Source organism: Limanda limanda, chromosome 5, assembly GCF_963576545.1.
Source record: "Limanda limanda chromosome 5, fLimLim1.1, whole genome shotgun sequence".
Taxonomy (NCBI): Eukaryota; Metazoa; Chordata; class Actinopteri; order Pleuronectiformes; family Pleuronectidae; genus Limanda; species Limanda limanda.
Window position 1 is genome coordinate 235,001 of NC_083640.1, and position 25,000 is coordinate 260,000.

Sequence of the window (25,000 nt, forward strand, 5' to 3'; positions counted from 1 at the left end):
TCACCTGACACCTGACACCTGGTCACCTGACACCTGGTCACCTGACACCTGGTCACCTGACACCTGGTCACCTGACACCTGACACCTGGTCACCTGACACCTGGTCACCTGACACCTGGTCACCTGGTCATCTGGTCATCTGGTCACCTGACACCTGGTCACCTGACACCTGGTCACCTGACACCTGGTCACCTGACACCTGGTCACCTGGTCACCTGGTCACCTGACACCTGGTCACCTGACACCTGGTCACCTGACACCTGGTCACCTGACACCTGGTCACCTGACACCTGGTCACCTGACACCTGGTCACCTGACACCTGGTCACCTGACACCTGGTCACCTGACACCTGGTCACCTGACACCTGGTCACCTGGTCACCTGGTCACCTGACACCTGGTCACCTGACACCTGGTCACCTGACACCTGGTCACCTGACACCTGGTCACCTGACACCTGGTCACCTGACACCTGGTCACCTGACACCTGGTCACCTGGTCACCTGACACCTGGTCACTTGGATGCCTGACACCTGACACCTGGTCACCTGGTCACCTGACACCTGACACCTGGTCACCTGGACACCTGGTCACCTGACACCTGGTCACCTGACACCTGGTCACCTGACACCTGGTCACCTGACACCTGGTCACCTGGTCACCTGACACCTGGTCACTTGGATGCCTGACACCTGACACCTGACACCTGGTCACCTGGTCACCTGACACCTGGTCACCTGGTCACCTGGTCACCTGGTCACCTGACACCTGGTCACCTGACACCTGACACCTGGTCACCTGGTCACCTGACACCTGGTCACCTGACACCTGGTCACCTGGTCACCTGGTCACCTGGTCACCTGGTCACCTGACACCTGGTCACCTGACACCTGACACCTGGTCACCTGGTCACCTGACACCTGGTCACCTGACACCTGGTCACCTGGTCACCTGACACCTGGTCACCTGGTCACCTGGTCACCTGACACCTGGTCACCTGACACCTGGTCACCTGACACCTGGTCACCTGACACCTGGTCACCTGGTCACCTGACACCTGGTCACCTGACACCTGGTCACCTGACACCTGACACCTGGTCACCTGACACCTGGTCACCTGACACCTGGTCACCTGACACCTGGTCACCTGGTCACCTGGTCACCTGACACCTGGTCACCTGACACCTGGTCACCTGACACCTGGTCACCTGGTCACCTGTCACCTGACACCTGGTCACCTGGTCACCTGACACCTGGTCACCTGGTCACCTGACACCTGGTCACCTGACACCTGGTCACCTGGTCACCTGACACCTGGTCACCTGACACCTGGTCACCTGACACCTGGTCACCTGACACCTGGTCACCTGGTCACCTGACACTTGGTCACCTGGTCACCTGGTCACCTGGTCACCTGACACCTGGTCACCTGACACCTGGTCACCTGACACCTGGTCACCTGACACCTGGTCACCTGGTCACCTGACACCTGGTCACCTGGTCACCTGACACCTGGTCACCTGACACCTGGTCACCTGACACCTGGTCACCTGGTCACCTGACACCTGGTCACCTGGTCACCTGGTCACCTGGTCACCTGACACCTGGTCACCTGGTCACCTGACACCTGGTCACCTGACACCTGGTCACCTGACACCTGGTCACCTGACACCTGGTCACCTGACACCTGGTCACCTGACACCTTCAGCGTACCGTCATCAGGTGCAGGTTCTGCTCCACAGAGTGAACCATGCTCTCCAGATCCTCAGCCTCCTTCTCATCCTGACGTCTCCTCTGGAGCAGCTCCTCCGATAGCTCCTGCACCCTGACCGGAGGGGGGGGGGTACGGACAGAGGCATGATGGGTAAATACTCTGTCTTCTAGTGATCAGTTGGTGTGTGATTTTTGGCCGGTCACCTGTGTTCTTTAGCATCGGATCTGCTTTGCAGCTCTCTGATGGTTCTCCTCAACGCCATGTTCTCCTCCTTCAACTGGAACACATTTCAAAATAAAAGCCCTGTTCAGATTTCTGTCTCTTCTAACTCCAGATTCCTTTTTGTTGAAGTGTGTGTGTCACCTGTATGTCGCTCCTTCTCCTGAAGGAGTGGATTGGTTCAGTCCTGGACGTCCCATCGTCTCCTTCATCGTCTCCTTCATCGTCTCCTTCATCGTCTCCTTCATCGTCTCCTCCTCCTTTGGGCTTGATGTCAGGTTCAGAGCTAAATCTGTTGGATTCAAGTCCTAATGTTTATCTGTCTCTCTGACAGTCTCAGTGAGACAGATTGGGGGGGGGGACATGTCCTCAGCCGTGGGAGTTGCAATTTTATTTTCTACAATATCCAAAGTTAATATGATCTCTCACTCAGAAATCATTCAAGGCAGAATCCTGATGGAAAAAGCTGAAGTAAAAGATTTCACCTTTGCACCAAATCAGAGCTCTGAGCAGGAAAGAGGTTTTACATTTCGGGCGCTGGGACCAGCTCCACGCGGACATCAGGACAGAAAGTCCACACTTCTTCCAGACTGAAGACACATCTCTTCAGACAGCTCAGTCATTTTTTTTTTAAAAAGAACTAAACACGTCCATGTAGCTTTGTAGTTTGGCTTTCTTTATGAAAATTGTACTCTCTTGATCCTGGTTGTTGTGGTTTCTTCCCTCGATGCTGATGAACTTATTGAGCTCAATGAAATGTAATAAAACCAAGACATTGGAAAGGAAATAACATTTTTCATTTATTAGTCTGAGCAGAGCAGTGACTGTACCTGGTCGTCTCCTCCTGGAGAGGGGAGGAGCTGCTGGCGACGCCCTGGAAGCCCCACCCCCAATCCTTGTCTTCTTCCTCCTGATTGGACAGACAGAGGTGTTTAACCTGTCACTCAAAGTGAACACCATTCATTCATGTTTCTGTTTGAAAGTTAGTTGAGTTCTTAGTCACTGAGGGTTAGTCACTAGTTAGTGTGGTCAAGTTCTGTGATGATGTCACTACCTGTGGTGACATCGCCGGCTCAGAGAAGAAACGTTTGTGGACATCAGGGTCAAAGGTTGAGGAGCTGCAGGACTACAGACACAGACTCAGTCAGTGATACTGCTCATCTCATGCAGACTCTGTGGTCCTCAGTAGGGATGGGCGTAATTAATCGACCATCGATTCATTGATCATTAAGAATTTCGTCGATGACATTATTTTGTCATGAATGAAATTCTGTTGCGTTCACTGCCAACACTGCGAAGCTATACGTCTCCATGAGCGCATGAGGAGTCCACTGCTCTTCTTCAAGTAGGAGGTCGGGATATCCGAGTTTCCTGAACGTAGCACAGTGAGGATGTTAGCAGCTGTAGGAAGCAGCCCGGAGTTATACTCTACAAGCCCCGCTGAAAGACCAGCAGCTAGCCGCTGAGAGCTAGATGGATCTGACGGTTCTCGACCTCTCAGTCCGGTTGTTGTCACATCTTCACTCCCAGGACCCCTCACCCAGACCCGGGTCTGTACGGGTTCCCTTCCCCGTAGACTGAGGGTCCGTGTGCGGACATGAAGCCGAGCTCTGCAGCTAGCATCCGGAGCTAGCGGAGGCTAGCTCCAAAGCTAGCCCCTTCGGACCCGGACAAAGCCGGGTCTGGTTGAGGGGTTCCGGGAGTGAAGATGTGACAACGACCGGACTGAGAGTTCGAGAACCGTCAGATCCAGCTAGCTCTCAGCGGCTAGCTGCTCTCAGCGGTTAGCTGCTCTCTCATCGGGGCTGAAGAGCAGCGCTTATTTTCAAGTGTAACATTGAACGGATCCGTTTAACTGCCACAAGAGTTGTTCATCTTGTAATAAAGACCTCAATGAGGAAACACGCTGTGTTTTTTCTATTTTCACTGCATTTTAACAGCCTATAAATCGTAATATAAAAATATTCATGATTAATCGAAAATCGTCATTAACTCTCCCGACGATCGATTAAAGGGACTCTTACCTTTGTTGCATTTGAGAATTACAGCACATTCAAATCATCCCGCCTTCCTCCAATGCCCCACCCCCTCGTTCCTATCCGCGGTGTTTTTTGAAGAAACTTTATTTACAAGCAGACTTACAACCTACTGCCTCCGCGCACGCACGTGAGTTTTTGTTTACCAAAGCAATGGATTCGGTAAGTTATATACATTACATGACGCGGGCCCGAATGCGCCACAAGAAGCAGACGGAAAACCTGCATGTCCATGCAGCAAACAGACAGGTCTGTCGGCCAATAAGGTCCTTCGGTCCGAAGAATTTTATTGGTTGAAGTTTTCACTAAATATTATGAGAGTGAAATAATTGTTTGTTTTTACTCCTGGTGGGTCTGTCTTGCATTTTAGAGTGTCATTACCTTATTAATACCAATTTAACCTTATCCACAAAAAGTGTAAAAATGCAACAAAGGTAAGAGTCCCTTTAAGACAATTTAATCGAATGCCCATCCCTAATCCTCATACCTCACTGTGTGTCTGGTCCCCCACCTGGTCCTGATCCTGGTCCGGGTCCTGGTCCTGGTCCTGGTCCGGGTCCTGGTCCTTCAATCGTAGAAACTCTTTGAAGGAGAAGGGGTTGAGCTCCTCGGCCTTAACCTCCTCATCTGAGAAGAAACAAGCTGAGGAGATTTAACAACGTGGTGACCTCTGATTGGATCAGCCCTGTGTCACGTGACGTGAGACATAACATATCAAAGACTGGCGAATGGAGAAGAAGAAGAAGAAGAAGAAGAAGAAGAAGAAGAAGAAGAAGAAGAAGAAGAAGAAGAACGGTAAATGGTTTTGTATTTATAAAGAGCTCTTCTAGTCTTGATGACTCAAAGCTCTTTACAGTTTTACATTCACACACACATTCATGCAGAGCATCTATTCGCAGCACTTTGTTATTCTATGGTGGGGGGGGGCATTCAGGGTTCAGCATCTTGCTCAAGGACACTTCGGCATGCAGACGGGTTAGACTGGGGATCGGACGACCACTCTACCACGAAGAAGAAGAAAAAAAAGAAGAAGATAAAGAAGAAGAAGAAGAAGAAGGATGTTGAAACACAGTGAGGTAATGCACCTTGACCACGACCAATACACCAGAAGAAGAAGAAGAAGAAGATAAAGAAGAAGAAGAAGAAGAAGAAAAAGAAGAAGAAGAAGAAGAAGAAGAAGAAGAAGAAGGAGGATGTTGAAACACAGTGAGGTAATGCACCTTGACCACGACCAATACACCAGAAGAAGAAGAAGAAGAAGAAGAAGAAGAAGAAGAAGACCTTCTGTCCTCTCTGTCTCCATCAGTGGACGGATGTGACCTGTCTGACGTCACACTCACCGTCTGTGATGACCAGGCTCTTCCGGGTCCTGTGTGTGGACATGACGACGCAGCTGGACTCGGTCTCGGATTGGACACCGTCTCTGATCCGTCACATGTTCGATCCCTGGTCCTCCCGGTCCCGCCGTCTCTCAACCTCAGACCCGGAAACTAACGCACATTCAAAATCATGTGATCAATACTCTGACTTCTCATTGGCTGACGCCATCACGTGACGTGAAAGTGGGATTCGGTACAAGGAAACACGTTTCCTCGGACTTCCGGTGTTGGCTGAAACCCCGAGGACACTGCGAGGACCGGAGAGACAGACAGGTGAGAACCAGGAGAGACAGCAGAGACAGGAGAGAGAGACAGGTGAGAAGACATGTAAGAACCAGGAGAGACAGACAGGAGAGAGAGAGACAGGAGAGACTGGAGAGAGAGAGACAGGAGAGAGACAGCAGAGACAGGAGAGAGAGACAGGTGAGAAGACATGTAAGAACCAGGAGAGACAGACAGGAGAGAGAGAGACAGGAGAGACTGGAGAGAGAGACAGGAGAGAGACAGCAGAGAGACAGGAGAGACACAGGAGAGAGAGAGACAGGAGAGAGAGACAGGAGAGAGACAGCAGAGACAGGAGAGAGAGACACAGGAGAGACAGACAGGTGAGAAGACATGTAAGAACCCAGGAGAGACAGACAGGAGAGACACAGGAGAGAGAGAGACAGCAGAGACAGACAGGTGAGAAGACATGTGAGAAAATCAACTCACAAACCAGTTAACAGTAAATAATATATATATATATATATATATATATATATATATATATATGCTAACATTATATTTAATGTATTCATATGTACGGTGTTGTCACCTTTACAAAGTGGAGGATTAGTATTTTATCATGAAGTCATGGTAATATCATGTGTAATGATGACGATATTTATATGAAGTTCTAATGATGATATATATATATATATATATACATAAATGTGGAGTGATGATATCTATATGAATCTCTGACTGTGATATTTATATTCATATGAAGTTCTAATGGTGAAGTTCAGCTTGTTGTCGACTGGTCAGATGTAACAGAGGAAATGATGTCATCATCATTGTAATAAACAATGACGTTGCCTCTAAAATCAAATGTGTTGTTCTAATGTAAATCTACAGAGAGACAGAATGTCTGAGGAGGCTCCACATGAAGGGGACCAGTCCCAGTCCACCCAGTCCCCGTCCCAGGCCCAGTCCACCCAGTCCACCCAGTCCCCGTCCCAGGCCCAGTCCACCCAGTCCACCCAGTCCACCCAGTCCCCGTCCAAGGCCCAGTCCACTCAGTCTGGTTCAAGTGCTTCCAGTGGACCAGCTTCGGCCAGCCAGTCCTCAGGCAGCTCCGGGACTCTGAGCAGCATGGACACCATCCCCGTCCCCCTGGCGTCTGTCCCCGAGGAGCCCGAGCAGCAGCCCTGGGGACGCCTGCTGCCCATGGCGCGAGGCTTCAGGAGCCAGGGTGAGGAGCTGGAGGGGATTTGAACCAGATCTGAACCCAGGCCTGTGCTGGTGCTTCTCCTCACACTTTAAAGTTTATGATAGTTCTTATCATAGTGACAATATTGGGAATAAAACTAGACTTATTACTAATCCTAGTATTAAAATGAGAACTATTATGTTACTACTTATAGTTCTAATATGATATTATTATTATGCTAATGTTATTAGCTCTATGTTCTATATTATGTTTGTTTACAGACTGTATAGAGGAGCAGTACCTGTTTGGACGAGACTCTAAGTGTAACTACGTTCTTGACGACCCTGAAGAACCAGGATCCAAGAAGTTCAAAATCTACAGCAAGAAGCACTTCAGGATCTACAGAGTAAGACAACTGCTACTGCTAATGCTAATGCTAATGCTGTGTGAACAGCAGAGGGGGGGGGGGCTTCTAACACGGGACACAAACATGAGGAACACAAATGTCTCTGGTGAAGACGAATGTGTGAAGAGAGTTCGTGGTGATCAGAGCTGACGACGTGTCAGGTGATGTAAACATGATCACATGACCTCTGCAGGTAACAGGTCACTTCCTGTGTGTGTCTGCCCCCCCCCCCCGGCTGCTCCACCTCTCACCTGAACCAGGAGGAGGATCTGATGCTGGACGAGTCTGTGAGGAAACCTGCTGCTGAGATGTTCAGCTGTGAAACACAAACTCTGGATCTGAGCTGAAAACAGCTTCTGCTGCTGCTACTGTTGATCTCTGCCTGTCTCTCTGTGTCTCTGCCCGTCTGTCTCACAGGAGGACAGCCAGGTCTTTGTGGAGGACTACAGCAATAACGGAACGTTTGTGGACGGGAACCTGATCGGTAGAAACAAGAAGCTTCCTTTGGTCAACAACGCTGTCCTGGCTCTGGCTGAGCAGCGTAACAAAGGTCAGAAGTGAATGTGCTGACGTGTTCACATTAGCTGTTGTCTCAGTCCGTCTGTGTCCAGCTGCAGGACGAGACACCGAGGGCCTCTACGGATTCTTAATGTCCATTTAATACAAATCTATCATCTACTTATTATCAACTCCTGCAGCGCCCCCTGCAGGTGCTACAGCAATTCCAGCAGCCATATGTACAACCCTGTAGGTATATTTCATGAAGTCCTCTTTTCCTGTCTGTCTCCAGTCTTTGTCTTCATTGACCTCATGTCTGATGATCAGTCGACTTTACCTAAAGAACTTCAGGAGAAATATCTGTTCACTCGGCGCATCGGAACGTGAGTCTGCCACGCTGCACGCCACTGTGATGTCACCTGATGTCCCTGTGGCACTCATTGTGTGTGTGTGTGTGTGTGTGTGTGTGTGTGTGTGTGTGTGTGTGTGTGTGTGTGTGTGTGTGTGTGTGTGTGTGTGTGTGTGTGTGTGTGTGTGTGTGTGTGTGTGTGTGTGTGTGTGTGTGTGTGTGTGTGTGTGTGTGTGTGTGTGTGTGTGTGTGTGTGTGTGTGTGTGTGTGTGTGTGTGTGTCAGGGGAGTGTGTGGGGAAGTCAGACTGGCCTTTAAGAGATCGACCTGTGAGAAATTTGCAGTGAAAATAATCAACAAGAACAACTTTAAGTCTGAAGGGGTGAGTGTGCTCTGATTGGCTGAGAACTGCAAACCTGGCTGCTGAGCCAATGAAAGATGGGGACCTTGATCATGTGACCTATGCTGTTCCTTTTATGTCCAATCACAGACGGCGACACGAAATGCAAAGACAGAGATCGAGATTCTCCAGAGGATCGACCACGTGAGTCTGACACCACGAAGCGTAAAAGAGGGCGTGTCTACGTGCTCCATAATAACCTCAATATTAAGTCTATGTAATAATGAATCAAAATGAAGGTTTGTATAGAATCCTCCTGTTCTAACGGGGATCCGCCTCTCGTCCCTTGTCCTGCAGCCGTGTCTCATGAGGACGGAGGACTTCTACCAGACGGAGGACAGCTTCTACATCGTGCTGGAGCTGTGAGTGGAGGCGTGTCCATCAAGTTGTTTTCAAAGTGCTCTTCACTGACAGGGGGTGTGTTTTCAGGATGGAGGGCGGCGAGCTGTTCCACAGAGTCAAGGCTCAGCAGCAGCTTCAAGAGTCCGTCGCCAAACTCTACTTCTACCAGATGCTGCGAGCGGTGCAGGTGAGTCCAGCTGCGTCGCCATGGTTACTGAGGTGCAGCATCAGTGGCCCCCTGTTCTGCAGCACAATGTAAGTGTGTGTGTGTGTGTGTGTGTGTGTGTGTGTGTGTGTGTGTGTGTGTGTGTGTGTGTGTGTGTGTGTGTGTGTGTGTGTGTGTGTGTGTGTGTGTGTGTGTGTGTGTGTGTGTGTGTGTGTGTGTGTGTGTGTGTGTGTGTGTGTGTGTGTGTGTGTGTGTGTGTGTGTGTAGTACCTCCACAGTAACGGGATCATCCACAGGGACCTGAAACCAGAGAACGTCCTTCTGTCCTCTCAGGAAGACGTCTGTTTAATTAAGGTAAAGTCTGATTGGTTGATGTCTCTTCCAGCAGGTGGCGCTTCAGTCAAACCTGTCTCTCTCTGTCCCAGTGCATGCTGGGAGTGCGCGCGGTAGTGGAGAATGCGTCTTTATAAGATTAGTTTTCTGTCTTTATGTGTCTGCACCTAATCAATCACAGTAGTTTGTCTTTGCTGTCTCCAGAGTCTCGGTTTGTCCTCAGGCTGATTAAAGACAGCAGGACAGGTAGGAAAGGTGAAGGACAGAGTGAAGGACAGAGTGAAGGACAGAGTGAAGGACAGAGTGAAGGACAGAGTGAAGGACAGGGTGAAGGACAGGGTGAAGGACAGGGTGAAGGACAGGGTGAAGGACAGGGTGAAGGACAGAGTGAAGGACAGGGTGAAGGACAGGGTGAAGGACAGGGTGAAGGACAGGGTGAAGGACAGGGTGAAGGACAGGGTGAAGGACAGTCAATACTGTGTATGTCTCTGTGGCGCCCCCCTCAGGTCACAGACTTTAACCAGTCCAGGATCCTGGAGGAGACGGTGTTGATGAGGACATTGTGTGGGACGCCCTCGTATCTGGCTCCTGAGGTCTTCACCCAGGCGTCCACCACAGGCTACGGTCTCGCTGTGGACGCCTGGAGCCTCGGAGTCCTGCTCTTCGTCTGGTAGGCTCATTGTCTCACCCTCCGTCTGTCTCTCAGAGTCTTAGTTTGAGTTTTAACTGTTTACCTGTCTCCCCTCTACCTGTCTCCCCTCTACCTGTCTCCCCTCTACCTGTCTCCCCTCTACCTGTCTCCCATCTACCTGTCTCCCCTCTACCTGTCTCCCCTCTACCTGTCTCCCCTCTACCTGTCTCCCCTCTACCTGTCTCCCCTCTACCTGTCTCCCCTCTACCTGTCTCCCCTCTACCTGTCTCCCATCTACCTGTCTACCCTCTACCTGTCTCCCCTCTACCTGTCTCCCCTCTACCTGTCTCCCCTCTACCTGTCTCCCCTCTACCTGTCTCCCCTCTACCTGTCTCCCCTCTACCTGTCTCCCCTCTACCTGTCTCCCCTCTACCTGTCTCCCATCTACCTGTCTCCCCTCTACCTGTCTACCCTCTACCTGTCTCCCATCTACCTGTCTCCCATCTACCTGTCTCCCCTCTACCTGTCTCCCCTCTACCTGTCTCCCCTCTACCTGTCTCCCCTCTACCTGTCTCCCCTCTACCTGTCTCCCCTCTACCTGTCTCCCCTCTACCTGTCTCCCATCTACCTGTCTCCCCTCTACCTGTCTACCCTCTACCTGTCTCCCATCTACCTGTCTCCCCTCAACCTGTCTCCCATCTACCTGTCTCCCCTCTACCTGTCTCCCCTCTACCTGTCTCCCCTCTACCTGTCTCCCCTCTACCTGTCTCCCCTCTACCTGTCTCCCCTCTACCTGTCTCCCCTCTACCTGTCTCCCATCTACCTGTCTCCCCTCTACCTGTCTCCCCTCTACCTGTCTCCCCTCTACCTGTCTCCCCTCTACCTGTCTCCCATCTACCTGTCTCCCCTCTACCTGTCTCCCCTCTACCTGTCTCCCCTCTACCTGTCTCCCATCTACCTGTCTCCCCTCTACCTGTCTCCCCTCTACCTGTCTCCCCTCTACCTGTCTCCCCTCTACCTGTCTCCCATCTACCTGTCTCCCCTCTACCTGTCTCCCCTCTACCTGTCTCCCATCTACCTGTCTCCCCTCTACCTGTCTACCCTCTACCTGTCTCCCATCTACCTGTCTCCCATCTACCTGTCTCCCCTCTACCTGTCTCCCCTCTACCTGTCTCCCCTCTACCTGTCTCCCCTCTACCTGTCTACCCTCTACCTGTCTCCCCTCTACCTGTCTCCCCTCTACCTGTCTCCCATCTACCTGTCTCCCCTCAACCTGTCTCCCATCTACCTGTCTCCCCTCAACCTGTCTCCCATCTACCTGTCTCCCATCTACCTGTCTCCCCTCTACCTGTCTCCCCTCTACCTGTCTCCCCTCTACCTGTCTCCCATCTACCTGTCTCCCCTCTACCTGTCTCCCCTCTACCTGTCTCCCCTCTACCTGTCTCCCCTCTACCTGTCTCCCAGTCTCGGGGGTTATCCTCCGTTCCATGAGACGTTCGGTCACTCGATCACAGATCAGATCATCAGAGGAGAATTCACGATGGTTCCGTACAAGTGGAAAGGAGTCTCTGACCAAGGTAAAACTACTACTACAAACTGCAGTACTACAGGAATACTACAGGAATACTACAGGAATACTACAGGAATACTACTGCAATACTACGTGTGTGTGTGTGTGTGTGTGTGTGTGTGTGTGTGTGTGTGTGTGTGTGTGTGTGTGTGTGTGTGTGTGTGTGTGTGTGTGTGTGTGTGTGTGTGTGTGTGTGTGTGTGTGTGTGTGTGTGTGTGTGTGTGTGTGTGTGTGTGTGTGTGTGTGTGTGTTACAGCTAAGGATGTGGTGAGGAAGCTGCTGGTTGTTGATCCCTGTGAACGGATGACGATAGAAGAAACTCTGTCTCATCCCTGGTTACAGGTAACTAACTACTACATGACATTAGTTACATTACCACGGTCACAGCAAGGCAGGTGCATTGTGGGACATGTAGTTTGTGGGTGTGGACTCACGAAGTTGTGGTGTTTCTAGGATCATGTGATGATGGCGACCGCTCAAAGACTGATGTACCCTGCTGGAGACGCCGCTGCCATGGTACACACACCAAACACGCACACACATGCACTATCACTGTTGGTAAGACTCACTCTGACCCCTCCCTCTTCAGGAGGCGGAGTCAACTTCAGGGAGGAAACGAGGACGAGAAGGAGACGAAGACGACGAACACCCGGGAAAACGGCACAAAGCCCCGCCCCCTGTCCTGTAGTAGCGGACCCATGTGATTCAGGCGGTCCTTAGGTCATGTGACTTAGCTGGTCCCTGCTGAAACTGTAAATAAAGTTTTTCTAATAAATCTTTTTATATTTTTGAAATGATTCAACGTGTCCTCGTCATGTGATGACATCATCTGATCACACGGCTTCATCATGTCAGGAGAAGCGAGTCATGTGACTCGAGGGTCACATGACTCGGCTGCAATAACAGGTTCAGAGATTCTAAAATCCAAAAGTAGAAATGATTTCAGTCTCTTTAAACTGATGCTGGATTTGAGAGTGAATCACCACCTCACATTCTGTCTGGAGTCTGTACACATACTGCAGCGTGTGTACGTGTGTGTACATGTGTATAGTTACTTCAGCGTGTGTACGTATGTGTATAGTTACTGCACCGTGTGTTTATTAGATATTTCACATTTTTCCAGAGGTGAGGGAGATAAAACAGCAGGAACCAGATGTGCAGTCAAAGGTTTGTGTTTCCTGTTTTGAGAAAGTTTCAGGAAAAGTTCCGCTGCTTGTGATGAGGACCGTGTGAAAACATAACAAAATATATTTCTTAGTTTTGGAATCAGCTGAAACTGCAATAAAAGTTCAAATATCTGAAAGAGGAGAATAAAGGTTGTGTTTGGTTCAGCTCTGAACATCTGATGATGAAAACTGAAAAATGTTGGTTTCATTCTTCATTTTTCCACTTTAATCTTGAATCAAACTGACAAACTGATTTTTGAATATGATATAAATGGGATGGATTGTTACAGCAGCAGAAGACATCACATAAGTAGCATCCACTACTCGCGTGAAGGAATATATAGAAATATTAATATAGAACAGAATATTTAAACTATATTTAATTAAACCTATACAGTGTAAAGAGATATATCCTGTCCCCCATATGTACATTGAATGGATATAACCGTTTATATTGCACAGACTGGTTTACAAATGAATGTAGATCAGTGGGGGGGCTGTGACGGTGTCCTGCAGGGGGGGGGGGGCTGGCCCTCCTCACGGGGACAAGTAAATAAAGTTATGATTATCTGACCGACAGATGCTAACAGATGCTAACAGATGCTAACAGCCCCGGGCTCCCCTGAGAGGAACCATGTCCCTCGGTCTTCGGTTCCTACCCGGACAGGACTGCAGAGACACCGTTGCTATTGGAAACAGCAGCAGCTTCAGATGCTAACGATGCTAACGGTCGTTCGCGTGTCACCGTTTGTGTTCTGACGTTATAACGGTTCGACAGTGACGTCACCACCGCCTCATTTGGTAAAGGCTTCGGCTAACAGGAGCTAACAGTAGCTAACAGGAGCTAACAGTAGCTAACAGGAGCTAACAGGAGCTAACAGGAGCTAACAGCAGGATTAGCCGTTAGCCTACAGCAGAGTGGACAAGCTACAGGTGCTAACAGCCGCTAGCTTCTCTCTGTGGACTTCAAAACCTGAGCCTGAAGTTAACCTGGACTAAGGTAACAGGGCCTATAGTAACCCGGACTAAACACTGGCCCTGGTCAGAGGTGAAGGTCGAAGCTTTATCGGTCACAGGCTCTGCGAGCATCTGCAGGCTTCACATGTCAAGGTCAAAGGTCAGTCCCCTGATGAACGGCAGCTGTTTGGATCCAGTTTGACCTCTGACCTGCTGCTGGATCATGACTCAGGTAGATCTTGATCTGAACTGGAACCAGCAGACGCAATCATGTCGGCCTTAGATCCTCCAGCTGTAGGTGAACCTGGTCCCGACTCCTCCGCTTCTCCTGGTTGTCCTGCTTCTCCTGGTTCACCTGCTTCTCCTGGTTCTCCTGGTTCTCCTGGTTCTCCTGGTTGTCCTGGTTCTCCTGCTTCTCCTGGTTCACCTGCTTCTCCTGGTTCTCCTGGTTCTCCTGGTTCTCCTGGTTGTCCTGCTTCTCCTGGTTCACCTGCTTCTCCTGGTTCACCTGCTTCTCCTGGTTCTCCTGCTTCTCCTGGTTGTCCTGGTTCTCCTGGTTCTCCTGGGCGGCCCGTCCTGGCAGAGAAGGCCCTGTCGGACTCCTTCTCTCGGCTGAGGTACCGGGACACGTCCCTGATGATCTGGCAGCAGCAGCAGCAGGAGTTGGCTCCTCCCTCCACCTACCTGAGCCGCAGCCAGTCCACCATGTACAGCAGCTACGGGAACCAGGCCGTGCTGGTCCGGGACAAGAAGGTCCTGGAGGACGGCGAGGGACGGTCCAGGATCTGCAGCCTCATGTAGAAGAACACGGACTCAACTCATCCTTTTTATTTTACACGTTCTTTCTTCAGGAACTTTTCTGAACTTCTGGAACACGTTTAAACTTTTAGAGGAATAAGTTCCAGTTCATACTCGTGATATTTGAGATGCCAGGACGTCTAAGATGAACTTTGATCTGGTGTCCAATAATCAATTAGAACCATCAGTCAGCTGACACAGGCTCCGCCCACACAACACATGACTATTCTTATACACATGAACACGCATGTGCTCATGTGTATAAGAATAGTCATGTGATGGGTTAACTCTGACCTCATCAGTAAAATACACAGTTCACTGTGTGTATTTATACAGTAGGTGTGTGTGTGTATTTATACAGTAGGTGTGTGTGTGTATTTATACAGTAGGTGTGTGTGTGTGTATGAATGAGAGTGGACTGGGTCAGTTTATACGTTTATTTATGAAAACAAATGAACTCAGAAAATAAGGATCATATCAGTAATTACATCAAATTATTCACGTGTTGTTTTTCGTCCTCTCTCTCTCTGGGCGATCTAAACGTCGGACAGGAACTATACAGCTACTATACAGTGCTCAAACATACGGAAGAAGGAACGTACGGCCGGAGTGCATGCAAATACATAAAATCACTTTTTCCTTTTTCTTATTAAAATACAAAAATTAACTATAACAACCGAAGCTCGACCATCAACTAAATAAACCAGAGGAGGTTGCTGCGGCAACGAGCTGTCCGTCTGTCCCTGCGTCTCGGAGTCCGTTGTTTGAGCTCGTTAAGGATTTGTCTGTAAAATGTCCAAAATAAAACTTTGTTTCTTCAGATGAAACGATGGGAAGAAAAACTAACGAGAAGTGTGAACGTTTAGTTTTGACTCGTCTGAAACTTAGTTATTATATCACCTAAAAAACTATCGTCATGACAACCGAGCAGCGGAACTGAGATGAGTTTTGATCATAACCCTCCATGTTAGCAGATGGGACATGAACTGAAAGATTTAAATAAACGTCTGTAAAGATGCTTCTGTGATTTCAGGTCGTTCTTCTCTCACTGATGTTTCGGATCAGTTTGGTTTTATGAGTTATTTGATGATATAAAAACAGGCTTGGACATCATGATTGACAGCTGAGGCTGACTCAGGATGGTTGAGTGTTTGTGGGCGGGGCCTGGATATCACGACGGAACAGACTGACTGCGATGACATCACCACAGGACGGCAGCATTCATAACAGAAACAAAGTGGGACAGTTGACGATAGAAAGAAGCGTTTGTGAAGGTCACATGACACTCCCCGTCAGGCGGGAGCTAATAGAAACAGTGCTGCCCCCCCCCTCCCCCCCGACAGGCGGAGTCAGAGGTGACACCGACAACGTGGAGTGAGGACAGGTGAGCAGTGAGGTCACGTGATTTAATCAGAAACTCAGATCCAAACAGAAACAAGATGAGTTGTGCGACACGCAGAGAATACGAACATCACGCAATGTGAAGCTTCTTCTGAGGGAATCAGCAAACTGCCCCACCAATCAGGAGAGGGCACAGCTGTGATGTCATACCAACACATGAAATTAAACTGTTTAAAATATGTAAATTACAATTCCTTTTAAAAGTTGAACGTGCAGTGACTCATGCGTCCAGGTGGAGGCGCAGTCAACCAACAGAAGAAACATGTAAACAAATGAGTTTTATATAAAAAGAAATTAGAAAAAACGAAAGGAGCCAATCAACGCGACTTTACTGAAATATCTCAAATATTCAACTGGACTTTTTTATTGAGTTTTGTCTTCATCCTGACGACTTCTTTACTTTGGACACTTTAGAGTTAAAATGATTAAAAAGGATAAATTTGGGTATTTTAGGCTGATCTGAACTTTTATGTTCTCAGGTGTTCTCGCTCTGACTTTTAACCTCCGGAAGGGGGGGGGGGGGGGTGACGTCGTACAAAGACCTTTTATATCGCAAATCTTATAAAGACAAACGGGTTCAGCACAACCTGAAAAACAAAAAACAAATAACAGGAAATAAAGATGTAGTGTTAAAAAGAAACATGTCTGTCTCGCTGTCTGTCTCAGGGCAGAACGACCACGCCCCCAGCATTGGCCACGCCCCCCGCGCTGACCCCAGTCAAACGACGGGTTGTGTTTGTGATTCAGGGCCAGCAGGGGGCAGCGTTGGTCTCAGAGGTTGGATATGAGCTCAGTTTAGCAACAGCTGATCAATATCTGATCATCAGCTGTTTGATTTTCAGTCATAAAGTGGATGTGATTGACCAGCTGAGCTCAGACTGTCAATCAACTGAAATCAATAACACGTGAACATGGTTGCAGTCACAGATGAACTTTACCACTTATCAATAATCATCCGTCATTCACCAACCAGTTTAAACTAATGTCACATTAAAAACCGGTTGACCTCTGACCTCCAACACACTGGCCTGTAACTGCAGCTTCAAACAGCGTCTGTTAACAGGAGACGTTCCAATAAAGTTTCTTATCAACAATTTTCACGTCTCCACACGTTGATCATCAGCTGATGTAGACTTTTTTTAGGGTTCATTTTTTAAGCCAACGGTTCAGAACTGGACTCTGGTGCTAGCACGCCGGCCGTGGGCTCGTCGGAGGTGACGGAGGTTAATCACGTGAATCAACACAAAGGGAATATCTGCCGGTTCTCGTCCAGAAGAGAAGCGGACGACTGGCAGAAGGGATCCAGTCGCTGCGTCGTACATGTGGAAACTCCGGGGGAAGATTGATGGACACGACAACTGCAAGTTTCTCTGCATCGACTTGGTACGTGGTCTGGTGTGAACGCACCAGAAGAAGAGACGCCACTCGACCGCTGAGACGCTTGTTCCTCTCCGGGTTTTGGTTAAATCTCCCATGATGCTCTGAGCTTCATCTCAGACTTGTTTCCTTTCTGAAAACCTTTTCACTTATTGCTCGACTACAGCTTCACTTCCAACGATGTGAGACCTCTGAGAACTCCTGATGATGACCCACGCTTCCGGAATGTGTTCAGAGGTCAGGGGTCGTAGCCGACGTCCAAACCGAGGAAGAAGAGATGTGGATGTTTGTATTTCTCTCCACAGCAGCGAGACGACAGTTAAGCGAAGATCAGTACAAGACAGACAGACCTCCTCCTCCTCCTCCTCCTCCTCCTCCTCCTCCTCCTCCTCTCTGACAAGTTCTTTCTTCTTCGGTCTCTGCGTTACTCCAGGAAGATAAAAAAAGAAAAAAACAACACTAGGAGCTAAAAAACAGGTTTGCTTATTTACATACAGTCTCCAAGTCTGGGCGTGTGTGTTGTAAGAAGTTCAGAGTTGGATCTCTGTCTTGTGTGTGTTCATGGTGGAAGTTTACATGGATGTGTGTTCATGTGTTAACTGTCGTTCCTGTGATTGAGTGTGTGTATAAACTCTGTGTTCAGTAACATGTGTGTGTGTTGCGTGTGTGTGTGTGTTCAGTCTGTGTCGGAGGAGGAGGAGGTTCCCGTTGAGGAGCTGTCATCAGAGGAGGAAGAAGAGCTGCCACTCAAACGACTAGCCCCGCCTCCTGAAGCCCCGCCGCCTGCTGCCTTCTCTAAAGGGGGGGGGGGGTGGAGAGAGAGGGAGAGGTTAGCACACAGGTCGGATCCGTGGCGAGCGTCATGTTTGTGTCGTGGTGGTTCTTACGCAGCAGCTTCCTCTGCTTCTTCTGCAGACAGGACTTGACGTAGCGCTCCAGCTCTCGCAGCGTGGAGGGCTTCAGCGTTTCGAAGTCGATCTCGATCTCGTCGGGGTTGGAGTCTCGCAGCGACGGCTCTCGGGACTGGATGATGTGAACCACGCGACCCAGCTTCTCGCCCGGCAGCCGGTTTATGTCCAGACTCAACTGGCGCTTCTCGTCATACGACATCGGTAGAGACGACTCCTCGCCGTCTTCTCCGTTGGCCGAGCCGCCGCCGGACGTCTTGCTGCCTTTCTTCGGTTGCCTGGTAACGCACAGGAAGTGGTTTGTCAGGCGCCTTTCACACAGAAACGTTGGGATTCACTGACGAGCCGAGTCGTACCTGGTTGCGGTCACAGTGCTGTTGGCTTTCCTGGCCGGCGCCTTCTTCTGATTGGCTGGTTTGGGCTGTTGAGCAGCAGCCTTTGGCTTCTTCTCTTCCTCCATCTTCCCCTTGTTCCCTTTGTCTTTCTTCTTCTCCTTGTCTTTCTTCTCTTTCTTCTTCTTTGGCTTGCTGACCGGAGCCTGGGACAAGACGGCCAGCTGCTCGTGCACCGCCTTCAACTGGTGGAATAGACTAATTATCAATATCTACAACCTCCGATCAATAATCAGGAAGGCCTTCCACTGATCATTCAGTTCAATCAATGATCACTATGAATATTTGACATTTCATTTACTCTTTAAATCAATAGCAATGTTCAGTATTAAAGAAGGAAACCAGGATGTTCTTGACCTGTGATTGCTCAGCAGCACCAACCTGCTCCTGTAGCTCAGCCAATCGCGTGGCTCGCTCCTCCTCGGAGTCGGAAGATTCGTCTGAGGAGGAGTTGTTGCTGCTGTCAGAGGAGGCGGTGCTTTTACTGACCAGTGGTGTCGTGGAGGGGACGGACACCTCCAGGCCCTCGTCCGGGATCTTAGCGAAACGCATCTCAAACACATCCTGAGGACGACACGGCACATCAGTGACCTCCACACGGGCACAGCTGCTTCTGGAATCTGAGGGTTGACGTACCTGCAGTTTTCGGGCCATGGCCACGACCTCATGGTCTGGAGGGTTGTACTTGTAACAGTTGGAGAACATTAACCTGACGTCAGTGGCAAAGCTCTGAGGGTCACTGTACTCGCCTTTATCCATCTTTTTCTGTTGACACATGAAACAAACATCACCCACCGGACTGAACCTGTGAGGAGTCTGATCTGAGGTTCAATCTCAAAATGTGCTGCAGCGTTTCTTAAAGGTTTCTAGGTGAACCTCATGGTTCTTCTAAACGGGTCAACGAGCTTTGTTTCCTATCGTTTGGTGGGCGTGTCCGAGGTGTTGCCCAATCAGCCTCTGCGTGTATACACTGTAAATCGTATATCGTATTAAAAGGGATGATGATAGTGAACAACAGATGAAGCAGCAGCTGTCTACATCAACTGAAGATGTTTCATGTTCTTGTATTTTATAAAACATGTATTTAATAAGATCATATTGATTTAATCTGAAACTTTTAATGGACATGAACGTGAAGTATTAAAACTCACGTCGTCTACCGAGGTTTCTACGACAAGAAGCTTCTCAGCTGCTGTAGTTCCACCAATCTTTAAATCAGGTTTTACCGAACGCAGCCCTGGTCTCACTGTGTGATGACATGTGACCTGCCACGTGTGATGATGTCATGCGTGTTACCCGGGCGGAGCTGAGGTCCATGGGGTGTTTGATGATGTCATGGTAGTCGTGCAGCTCCAGGGCCTCTGCGTCCACGGGCTTGTAGAAGGGCCAGGCGTAGGCAGCGTGTTTCTTCGACAGCATCTCTTTCAGAATGGCGTCGCAGTGTTTCATTTGCTCGCCCAGCTTACCGACCTTCTTCCCCCCAACTCCTCCTCCTCCTCCTCCTGCTCCGCCTCCACCTCCCATCTCACCCCCTGCCACCTCCTCCACCGTCTCTCGGCGGGTCTTAGCAGGGCGGGCGGCGGCCTCACGGCGGGACGAGCCCAGTTTTGCTGGTTTGTTGTCCTGAGCAGACGGAGAGTCGGCACGGCCAGCAGAGATGGCAGAGGTGGTGGGAGTGGTGGTGTCGGCTTTCCTCTTCACACCCTTCTTCTGTTAGAGAGACAGACAGGTGGAGACAGACAGGTGGAGACAGACAGGGGTGAGACACAGAGAGAGAGACAGGTGGAGACAGACAGGTGGAGACAGACAGGTGGAGACAGACAGGTGGAGAGAGACAGGTGGAGAGAGACAGGTGGAGACAGACAGGTGGAGAGAGACAGGTGGAGACAGACAGGTGGAGAGAGACAGGTGGAGAGAGACAGGTGGAGACAGACAGGTGGAGAGAGACAGGTGGAGACAGACAGGTGGAGACATACAGGTGGAGACATACAGGTGGAGACAGACAGGTGGAGACAGACAGGTGGAGACAGACAGGTGGAGAGAGACAGGTGGAGACAGACAGGTGGAGACAGACAGGTGGAGACAGACAGGTGGAGACAGACAGGTGGAGACAGACAGGTGGAGAGAGACAGGTGGAGACAGACAGGTGGAGACAGACAGGTGGAGACAGACAGGTGGAGACAGACAGGTGGAGAGAGACAGGTGTGAGACACAGAGAGAGAGAGACAGGTGGAGAGAGACAGGTGGAGACAGACAGGTGTGAGACACAGAGAGAGAGAGAGTCTGGTCTTTGTATTTTTGATCATGTGACGTATGTTACCTTGACAACGGGCTGTGCAGACGGCATCATTGTTGCTGGGGGCTGCGGTGCCGAAACAGGGGGCGTGGCTTGGACAGGTGTGGGCGTGGTGGATATGACAGGTGTCTGAGAAGGGGAGGGGGAGGGGTAGGAGGGGGGAGGGGAGGCTGAAGACTCCGCCTGCTGACTCACTGAGAGAGAGAGAAAGAGCGAGAGTACTGTGAGTACAGCTGATCAAGTAGTACTACACAGTAAAACCAATGAATAATATCCCTTAACACTATAAAAGTACTTCAGAGTATACTGTTGTAGACCTGTGGTGCTACCACTACATATTCTTATATATTTATATATGTATATATTTTTGTTGTTATATATATATATATTTTTTTTTTGTTGTACTTTCCACTCCAGCAGCACTAGACCACTCCCCTACTGGACACTGACACAATCACATCATCACATTCCTGGATCTGTAAATATATTCTCTGTATATGATTTATGTTTGTATGTCAGTGACGTGTTTAAGTGTTTAAGTCTGTAAGCTACTGGATGATCTAAGTTTCCCTCGGGATTAATAAAGTATCCATCCATCTATCTATCTATCTATCTATCTACCCATCTATCTACCCATCTATCTACCCATCCATCCATCCATCCATCCATCCATCCATCCATCCATCCATCCATCCATCCATCCATCCATCCATCCATCCATCCATCCATCTATCTATCCATCTATCTATCTATCTATCTTCCTGTGGTGCTGTGGTGTTAAGGCTCCATTATGCTTCTACGTATCCGTTTCGCGGAGACGCACGGATAGAAGAGTCTTTTTGATTTTTGCTTCTCCGACGACAATCCGTCTGAAAACATTTCACCGCCAAACAGTAGGTGGCGCAACGGAAGACAAGCTCAGAGAAGCCTACCCCATTTGGGAAGAAGAAGTCCACGTGTGTCTGTTTACCTCTGTTAGCTCCTCCCACACACTGAACCATGGCAACTAACAGAACTAAATAAAGTGACACCCAGCAGGTCAACATGCTGATGTAATCGTTTCTTAGCGCAGCGGTTCCCCGGTCTTGTTTCCGAACTGTGTTGCTGATTCCACAGCTTGAATCTGCTTGAGGCTACATGTAGCTAGAAGCTACCCGGAGCTAGCTCCCCCCCCAGCTTCCACACACAGTCAGCAGGGACTCCCGGCACTAACTACTACCCAGTGTTTGCTTCTAACCTGACGGTATTATAGAAACAGTGTCATGATAGAAGTGGAATTAAAGTCGTGACGGCGGGTTCTTGCACCGTTACCACCGCAGTTAGCATGGTGGCTAGCACGCTAGCCTAGCACGCTAGCGCCGTTTTGAAAGCTCGTTATAACCGTCTGTGACCGTGCACACATGCCCTCAGTGCTCTAACGAGCCACCGTCAGCCGGACAACTCCGCTGGCTTAACACACACGTCACATTAATCGTAGAATCATAGTTGTGTTTGGGTTGTGACACAGGGAAGGAAACAGAAAGTGTGAGGTCCGGAAATGACGTCATAAGGAAATGACGTTGTTAGCGGACCAATCACAGCCAAGGGCTGTCCGTGGGGTCTCCGAAATAAACACGGACAGTTAGAAAAATCAGAGGTGCACGAAAAGCTGTCCGAGGCGCTCGGAGAGGGCGTTCCACGACGGATAGGGCGGTCCTATCTGTCCGTTTTAGAAAAGACGTAGAGGCATAAATTGGCCTTTACCTGTGGTGTTACCTGTGGTGCTGTGGTGTTACCTGTGGTGTTACCTGTGGTGCTGTGGTGTTACCTGTGGTGCTGTGGTGTTACCTGTGGTGTTACCTGTGGTGGCGCTGGCGGGCTGCTTGCTCTTGTTCTTCCCTTTGGGAGCCGGGGGCAGCAGAGCGACTTCCTCCTGAGGCATCTGAGCGACTTTCTGCAGGAAGATTTTCTCGAGGGCCTGAGCCATGAGCACGATGTCGTCTGTTGGCTGAAAAACAGGAAAGAGACGCGGTGCTGTTAACGCCTCAGTGGATGTGGGCGGGTGTGAACGTCGGCGTGAACGTCGGTGTGAACGTCGGTGTGAACGTCGGTGTGACGTACCTTGTTGTAGATGTAGCAGTTGGTGAACATGGTGTTGAAGTCCTGCATGGCCTCACTGGCGCTCCAGTAGTAATTGTTCTCCAGACGTTTCTTGATGGTTCCCATGTCCATCGGGTTCTTGATCACCTTGTGGTAGTCCTGGAAACACGGACGTAATTAACTTAGAATCAAAATGGCAAAACAGCTACTCTGACTTACTACTTAGTGACCATTGTTTGTAGTTAAACGCCAATTCAGTAGACCAGCCCATACTTCTATATCATCGTGATGTCAAATGGTAATTGTGTAGTCTGGCCACTAGGTGTCCAAGATCAGTTTTTCAAACTAAAACGTAGTCGTACGGATGTAGGCTAAAAACGGCAGATATAGAGAGAACTAGGGACAGGTATTGTTAGGATTGAATCTACACTATTGACCGATACTTATCAACAGTAAATCATTGTGACTCACCGCCAGGCAGAGCTTGATGGCGTCGACAGGTGTGTAGAAGGGCCAAGCGAACTGATGTTTCCACAGAGTCTTCACCACCACGTTCTGCATGTACTGCAGCTGGTTGGTTTTTCTGGAGGACACAGAAGAGGTCAGGTTCATCTCACCTGTTTCAGGTTTGTTTTTCACTAAATCTGTGTTTAATATTCAAGCTGTTTTCAGACATGAACTGAAACACAGACACGTTCCTGACATGTTCTGCAGGTTCTCTATGTGAGAACAAATGTCTGAGTCAGTGTCTCTGGACATGTTCTGGATTCTGTGGACGAGGTTTCTAACACGTGACGTGAAACTGAAGAACTCAAAGATCTCAGGATGAAGAAGAGGAGCCGGACACGTAGAAGACGAAGACGTCCACTTGGAAACACGAGGAGATTCCAGATCTTCTGGTGATGAGGCCGGTGTGGAGGAGCTGGAAACAACAACACTGATCTGTCCACAGCAGAGTTTATACGTCAGGTCCCGCCTCCTGCTGCTCTACAGGATCCGCCCCTGCTGCTCTACAGGCTCCGCCCCTCGCCTGATGTTCCCACATGTTCCCGTTGGTGTGAACGAGTCGGACCCGACAACCTGCTGCTTCACAGGACTAACTAAACGCTTGTGTGCATTTCTCGTGGTCGCTGGGCTCAGCTCAGCTGTGATTGGTTACTGACCTGCCAGGTTTAGTGGGATTCGTGACCTCGGGGGCTGTTGGGTTGGTGAGGGTGGGGGGGCTGGGTGGCGCAGCCTCGGGGGCGTCCGACATGGTGGACGATGGTGACGTAACGATGCACCGTGGGACAGCAGTGTCTGACCTGAAGATGAGAAACAGCTCCCCCTGTGGGCTGAGGTGTGTGTTGTTCAGTTCAGATCGGTGCTGTTTCCCTCCAGGAGACAAACTCCCATCTCACACCTGAGGGACAGAGACACACAATCCATCCTTTACTTTTTCAAACTGTTGAAGCTTCACGTTACCATGACGACACTCAGCTGTGATATACATATATCATCTCTCAACATGTCACAACTCAATGAATAATTACAATTTTCTCGAAAATGATGTTGCTGTCATTTTGACAACAACCTGTTTGATATGGATTTTTGCGCAGATAATATTAAATAAGAAATTTCCGAGACCAATACTTGATAATAAATAAATATAAAAGAAAATGTATTTTGTCAGACAAAATATGAAAACTTTATGTAAGGTTTCATGTTCGCTCACATGTGGAAATGGTTTTCGGTCTGAAATCTCAAAAATCACACTCGACTGATTTCATCACACATTGGTAAATTATTGATGTTTAATCTAAAGCATCCTGTTTAAATGGAACTAAAATAAAAAAACATGATCTGAAACTTTCATTATGTTGCTGCAGAAAGTCAAAGTTCTCCCTCCTCACCTCCTGATGACATCATGTCTCATAACGGTGACAACATGTTAACATGCAGCGAGTGTTGGGGGAGAAGGTGAAAAACTGTTCATATCTGAAAAAGTTAATAATGTTCTTAGTTCTATTAAGTTATATTTTGTTTGTTTTTCTATATTTAACATCAATGTTTTATTGTTTTACCAGTGTGATGTGATCAGGTCTGAACTCAACATTCACAGGACGTTTGAGACTGAAACTGATGTTAATATTCATGATTAAAAAGGAACAGAGACCGACGGTGAACATCACACA

At 49.1% G+C, this 25,000-nt stretch overlaps 4 protein-coding genes across 7 annotated transcripts in view; 2 read left to right on the forward strand and 2 right to left on the reverse strand.

Annotated features, from left to right (window-relative positions):
• Positions 1-7,646, reverse strand: part of entr1 (endosome associated trafficking regulator 1) — a 13,371-nt gene extending 5,725 nt beyond the window's left edge. Inside the window, exons 1-8 of one of the 3 annotated variants that reach the window (XM_061072383.1) lie at positions 7,416-7,646; positions 5,309-5,458; positions 4,456-4,595; positions 2,987-3,058; positions 2,763-2,842; positions 2,077-2,224; positions 1,917-1,990; positions 1,713-1,824 (exon numbers count right to left, since the gene is read on the reverse strand). In XM_061072383.1, coding sequence (XP_060928366.1) covers positions 1,713-1,824; positions 1,917-1,990; positions 2,077-2,224; positions 2,763-2,842; positions 2,987-3,058; positions 4,456-4,595; positions 5,309-5,351 — 669 coding nt within the window. In that variant the 5' untranslated portion in view covers positions 5,352-5,458; positions 7,416-7,646. Of the gene's footprint in view, positions 1-1,712; positions 1,825-1,916; positions 1,991-2,076; positions 2,225-2,762; positions 2,843-2,986; positions 3,059-4,455; positions 4,596-5,308; positions 5,700-7,415 lie in introns of those variants that run through there. The other 2 variants (XM_061072386.1, XM_061072385.1) reach the window with 2 other exon arrangements.
• On the forward strand, positions 5,549-12,249 carry chek2 (checkpoint kinase 2). The gene is made up of 15 exons (XM_061072382.1): positions 5,549-5,620; positions 6,464-6,800; positions 7,040-7,164; positions 7,582-7,714; positions 7,955-8,045; positions 8,296-8,392; positions 8,501-8,554; positions 8,708-8,772; positions 8,840-8,939; positions 9,186-9,272; positions 9,758-9,921; positions 11,347-11,459; positions 11,709-11,794; positions 11,906-11,968; positions 12,042-12,249. Exons 2-15 carry the CDS (start codon positions 6,473-6,475, stop codon positions 12,138-12,140), a joined length of 1,605 nt encoding a protein of 534 aa, XP_060928365.1. The 5' UTR covers positions 5,549-5,620; positions 6,464-6,472; the 3' UTR covers positions 12,141-12,249.
• A 1,289-nt stretch (positions 12,250-13,538) lies between these two features.
• LOC133001359 (putative uncharacterized protein BRD3OS) lies at positions 13,539-14,681 on the forward strand. The gene is made up of 2 exons (XM_061070924.1): positions 13,539-13,897; positions 14,117-14,681. The coding sequence occupies exons 1-2, from the start codon at positions 13,846-13,848 to the stop codon at positions 14,374-14,376; spliced, it is 312 nt and encodes a 103-aa protein (XP_060926907.1). The 5' UTR covers positions 13,539-13,845; the 3' UTR covers positions 14,377-14,681.
• Positions 14,682-17,518: 2,837 nt separating this feature from the next.
• LOC133001357 (bromodomain-containing protein 3-like) overlaps positions 17,519-25,000 on the reverse strand; it is a 9,292-nt gene continuing 1,810 nt past the window's right edge. The window contains exons 2-12 of one of the 2 annotated variants that reach the window (XM_061070923.1): positions 23,990-24,228; positions 23,298-23,409; positions 22,848-22,985; positions 22,587-22,734; positions 20,772-20,941; positions 19,748-20,161; positions 19,088-19,216; positions 18,833-19,015; positions 18,416-18,636; positions 18,039-18,337; positions 17,519-17,946 (exon numbers count right to left, since the gene is read on the reverse strand). In XM_061070923.1, the coding sequence (XP_060926906.1) occupies positions 17,828-17,946; positions 18,039-18,337; positions 18,416-18,636; positions 18,833-19,015; positions 19,088-19,216; positions 19,748-20,161; positions 20,772-20,941; positions 22,587-22,734; positions 22,848-22,985; positions 23,298-23,409; positions 23,990-24,081 (2,025 nt within the window). In that variant the 5' untranslated portion in view covers positions 24,082-24,228 and the 3' untranslated portion in view covers positions 17,519-17,827. Of the gene's footprint in view, positions 17,947-18,038; positions 18,338-18,415; positions 18,637-18,808; positions 19,016-19,087; positions 19,217-19,747; positions 20,162-20,771; positions 20,942-22,586; positions 22,735-22,847; positions 22,986-23,297; positions 23,410-23,989; positions 24,229-25,000 lie in introns of both variants that reach the window. The other variant, XM_061070922.1, reaches the window with a different exon arrangement.

Bases quoted from the DNA above. Each gene is read 5' to 3' on its own strand.
- chek2 (XM_061072382.1), top strand. From the start codon at position 6,473: ATGTCTGAGGAGGCTCCACATGAAGGGGACCAGTCCCAGTCCACCCAG. The intron at 8,046-8,295 runs GTGAGTCTGCCA...TGTGTGTGTCAG, and splicing joins TTCACTCGGCGCATCGGAAC to GGGAGTGTGTGGGGAAGTCA. The intron at 11,460-11,708 runs GTAAAACTACTA...TGTGTGTTACAG, and splicing joins GAAAGGAGTCTCTGACCAAG to CTAAGGATGTGGTGAGGAAG.
- LOC133001359 (XM_061070924.1), top strand. From the start codon at position 13,846: ATGTCGGCCTTAGATCCTCCAGCTGTAGGTGAACCTGGTCCCGACTCC. The intron at 13,898-14,116 runs CTTCTCCTGGTT...CTTCTCCTGGTT, and splicing joins ACCTGGTCCCGACTCCTCCG to GTCCTGGTTCTCCTGGTTCT.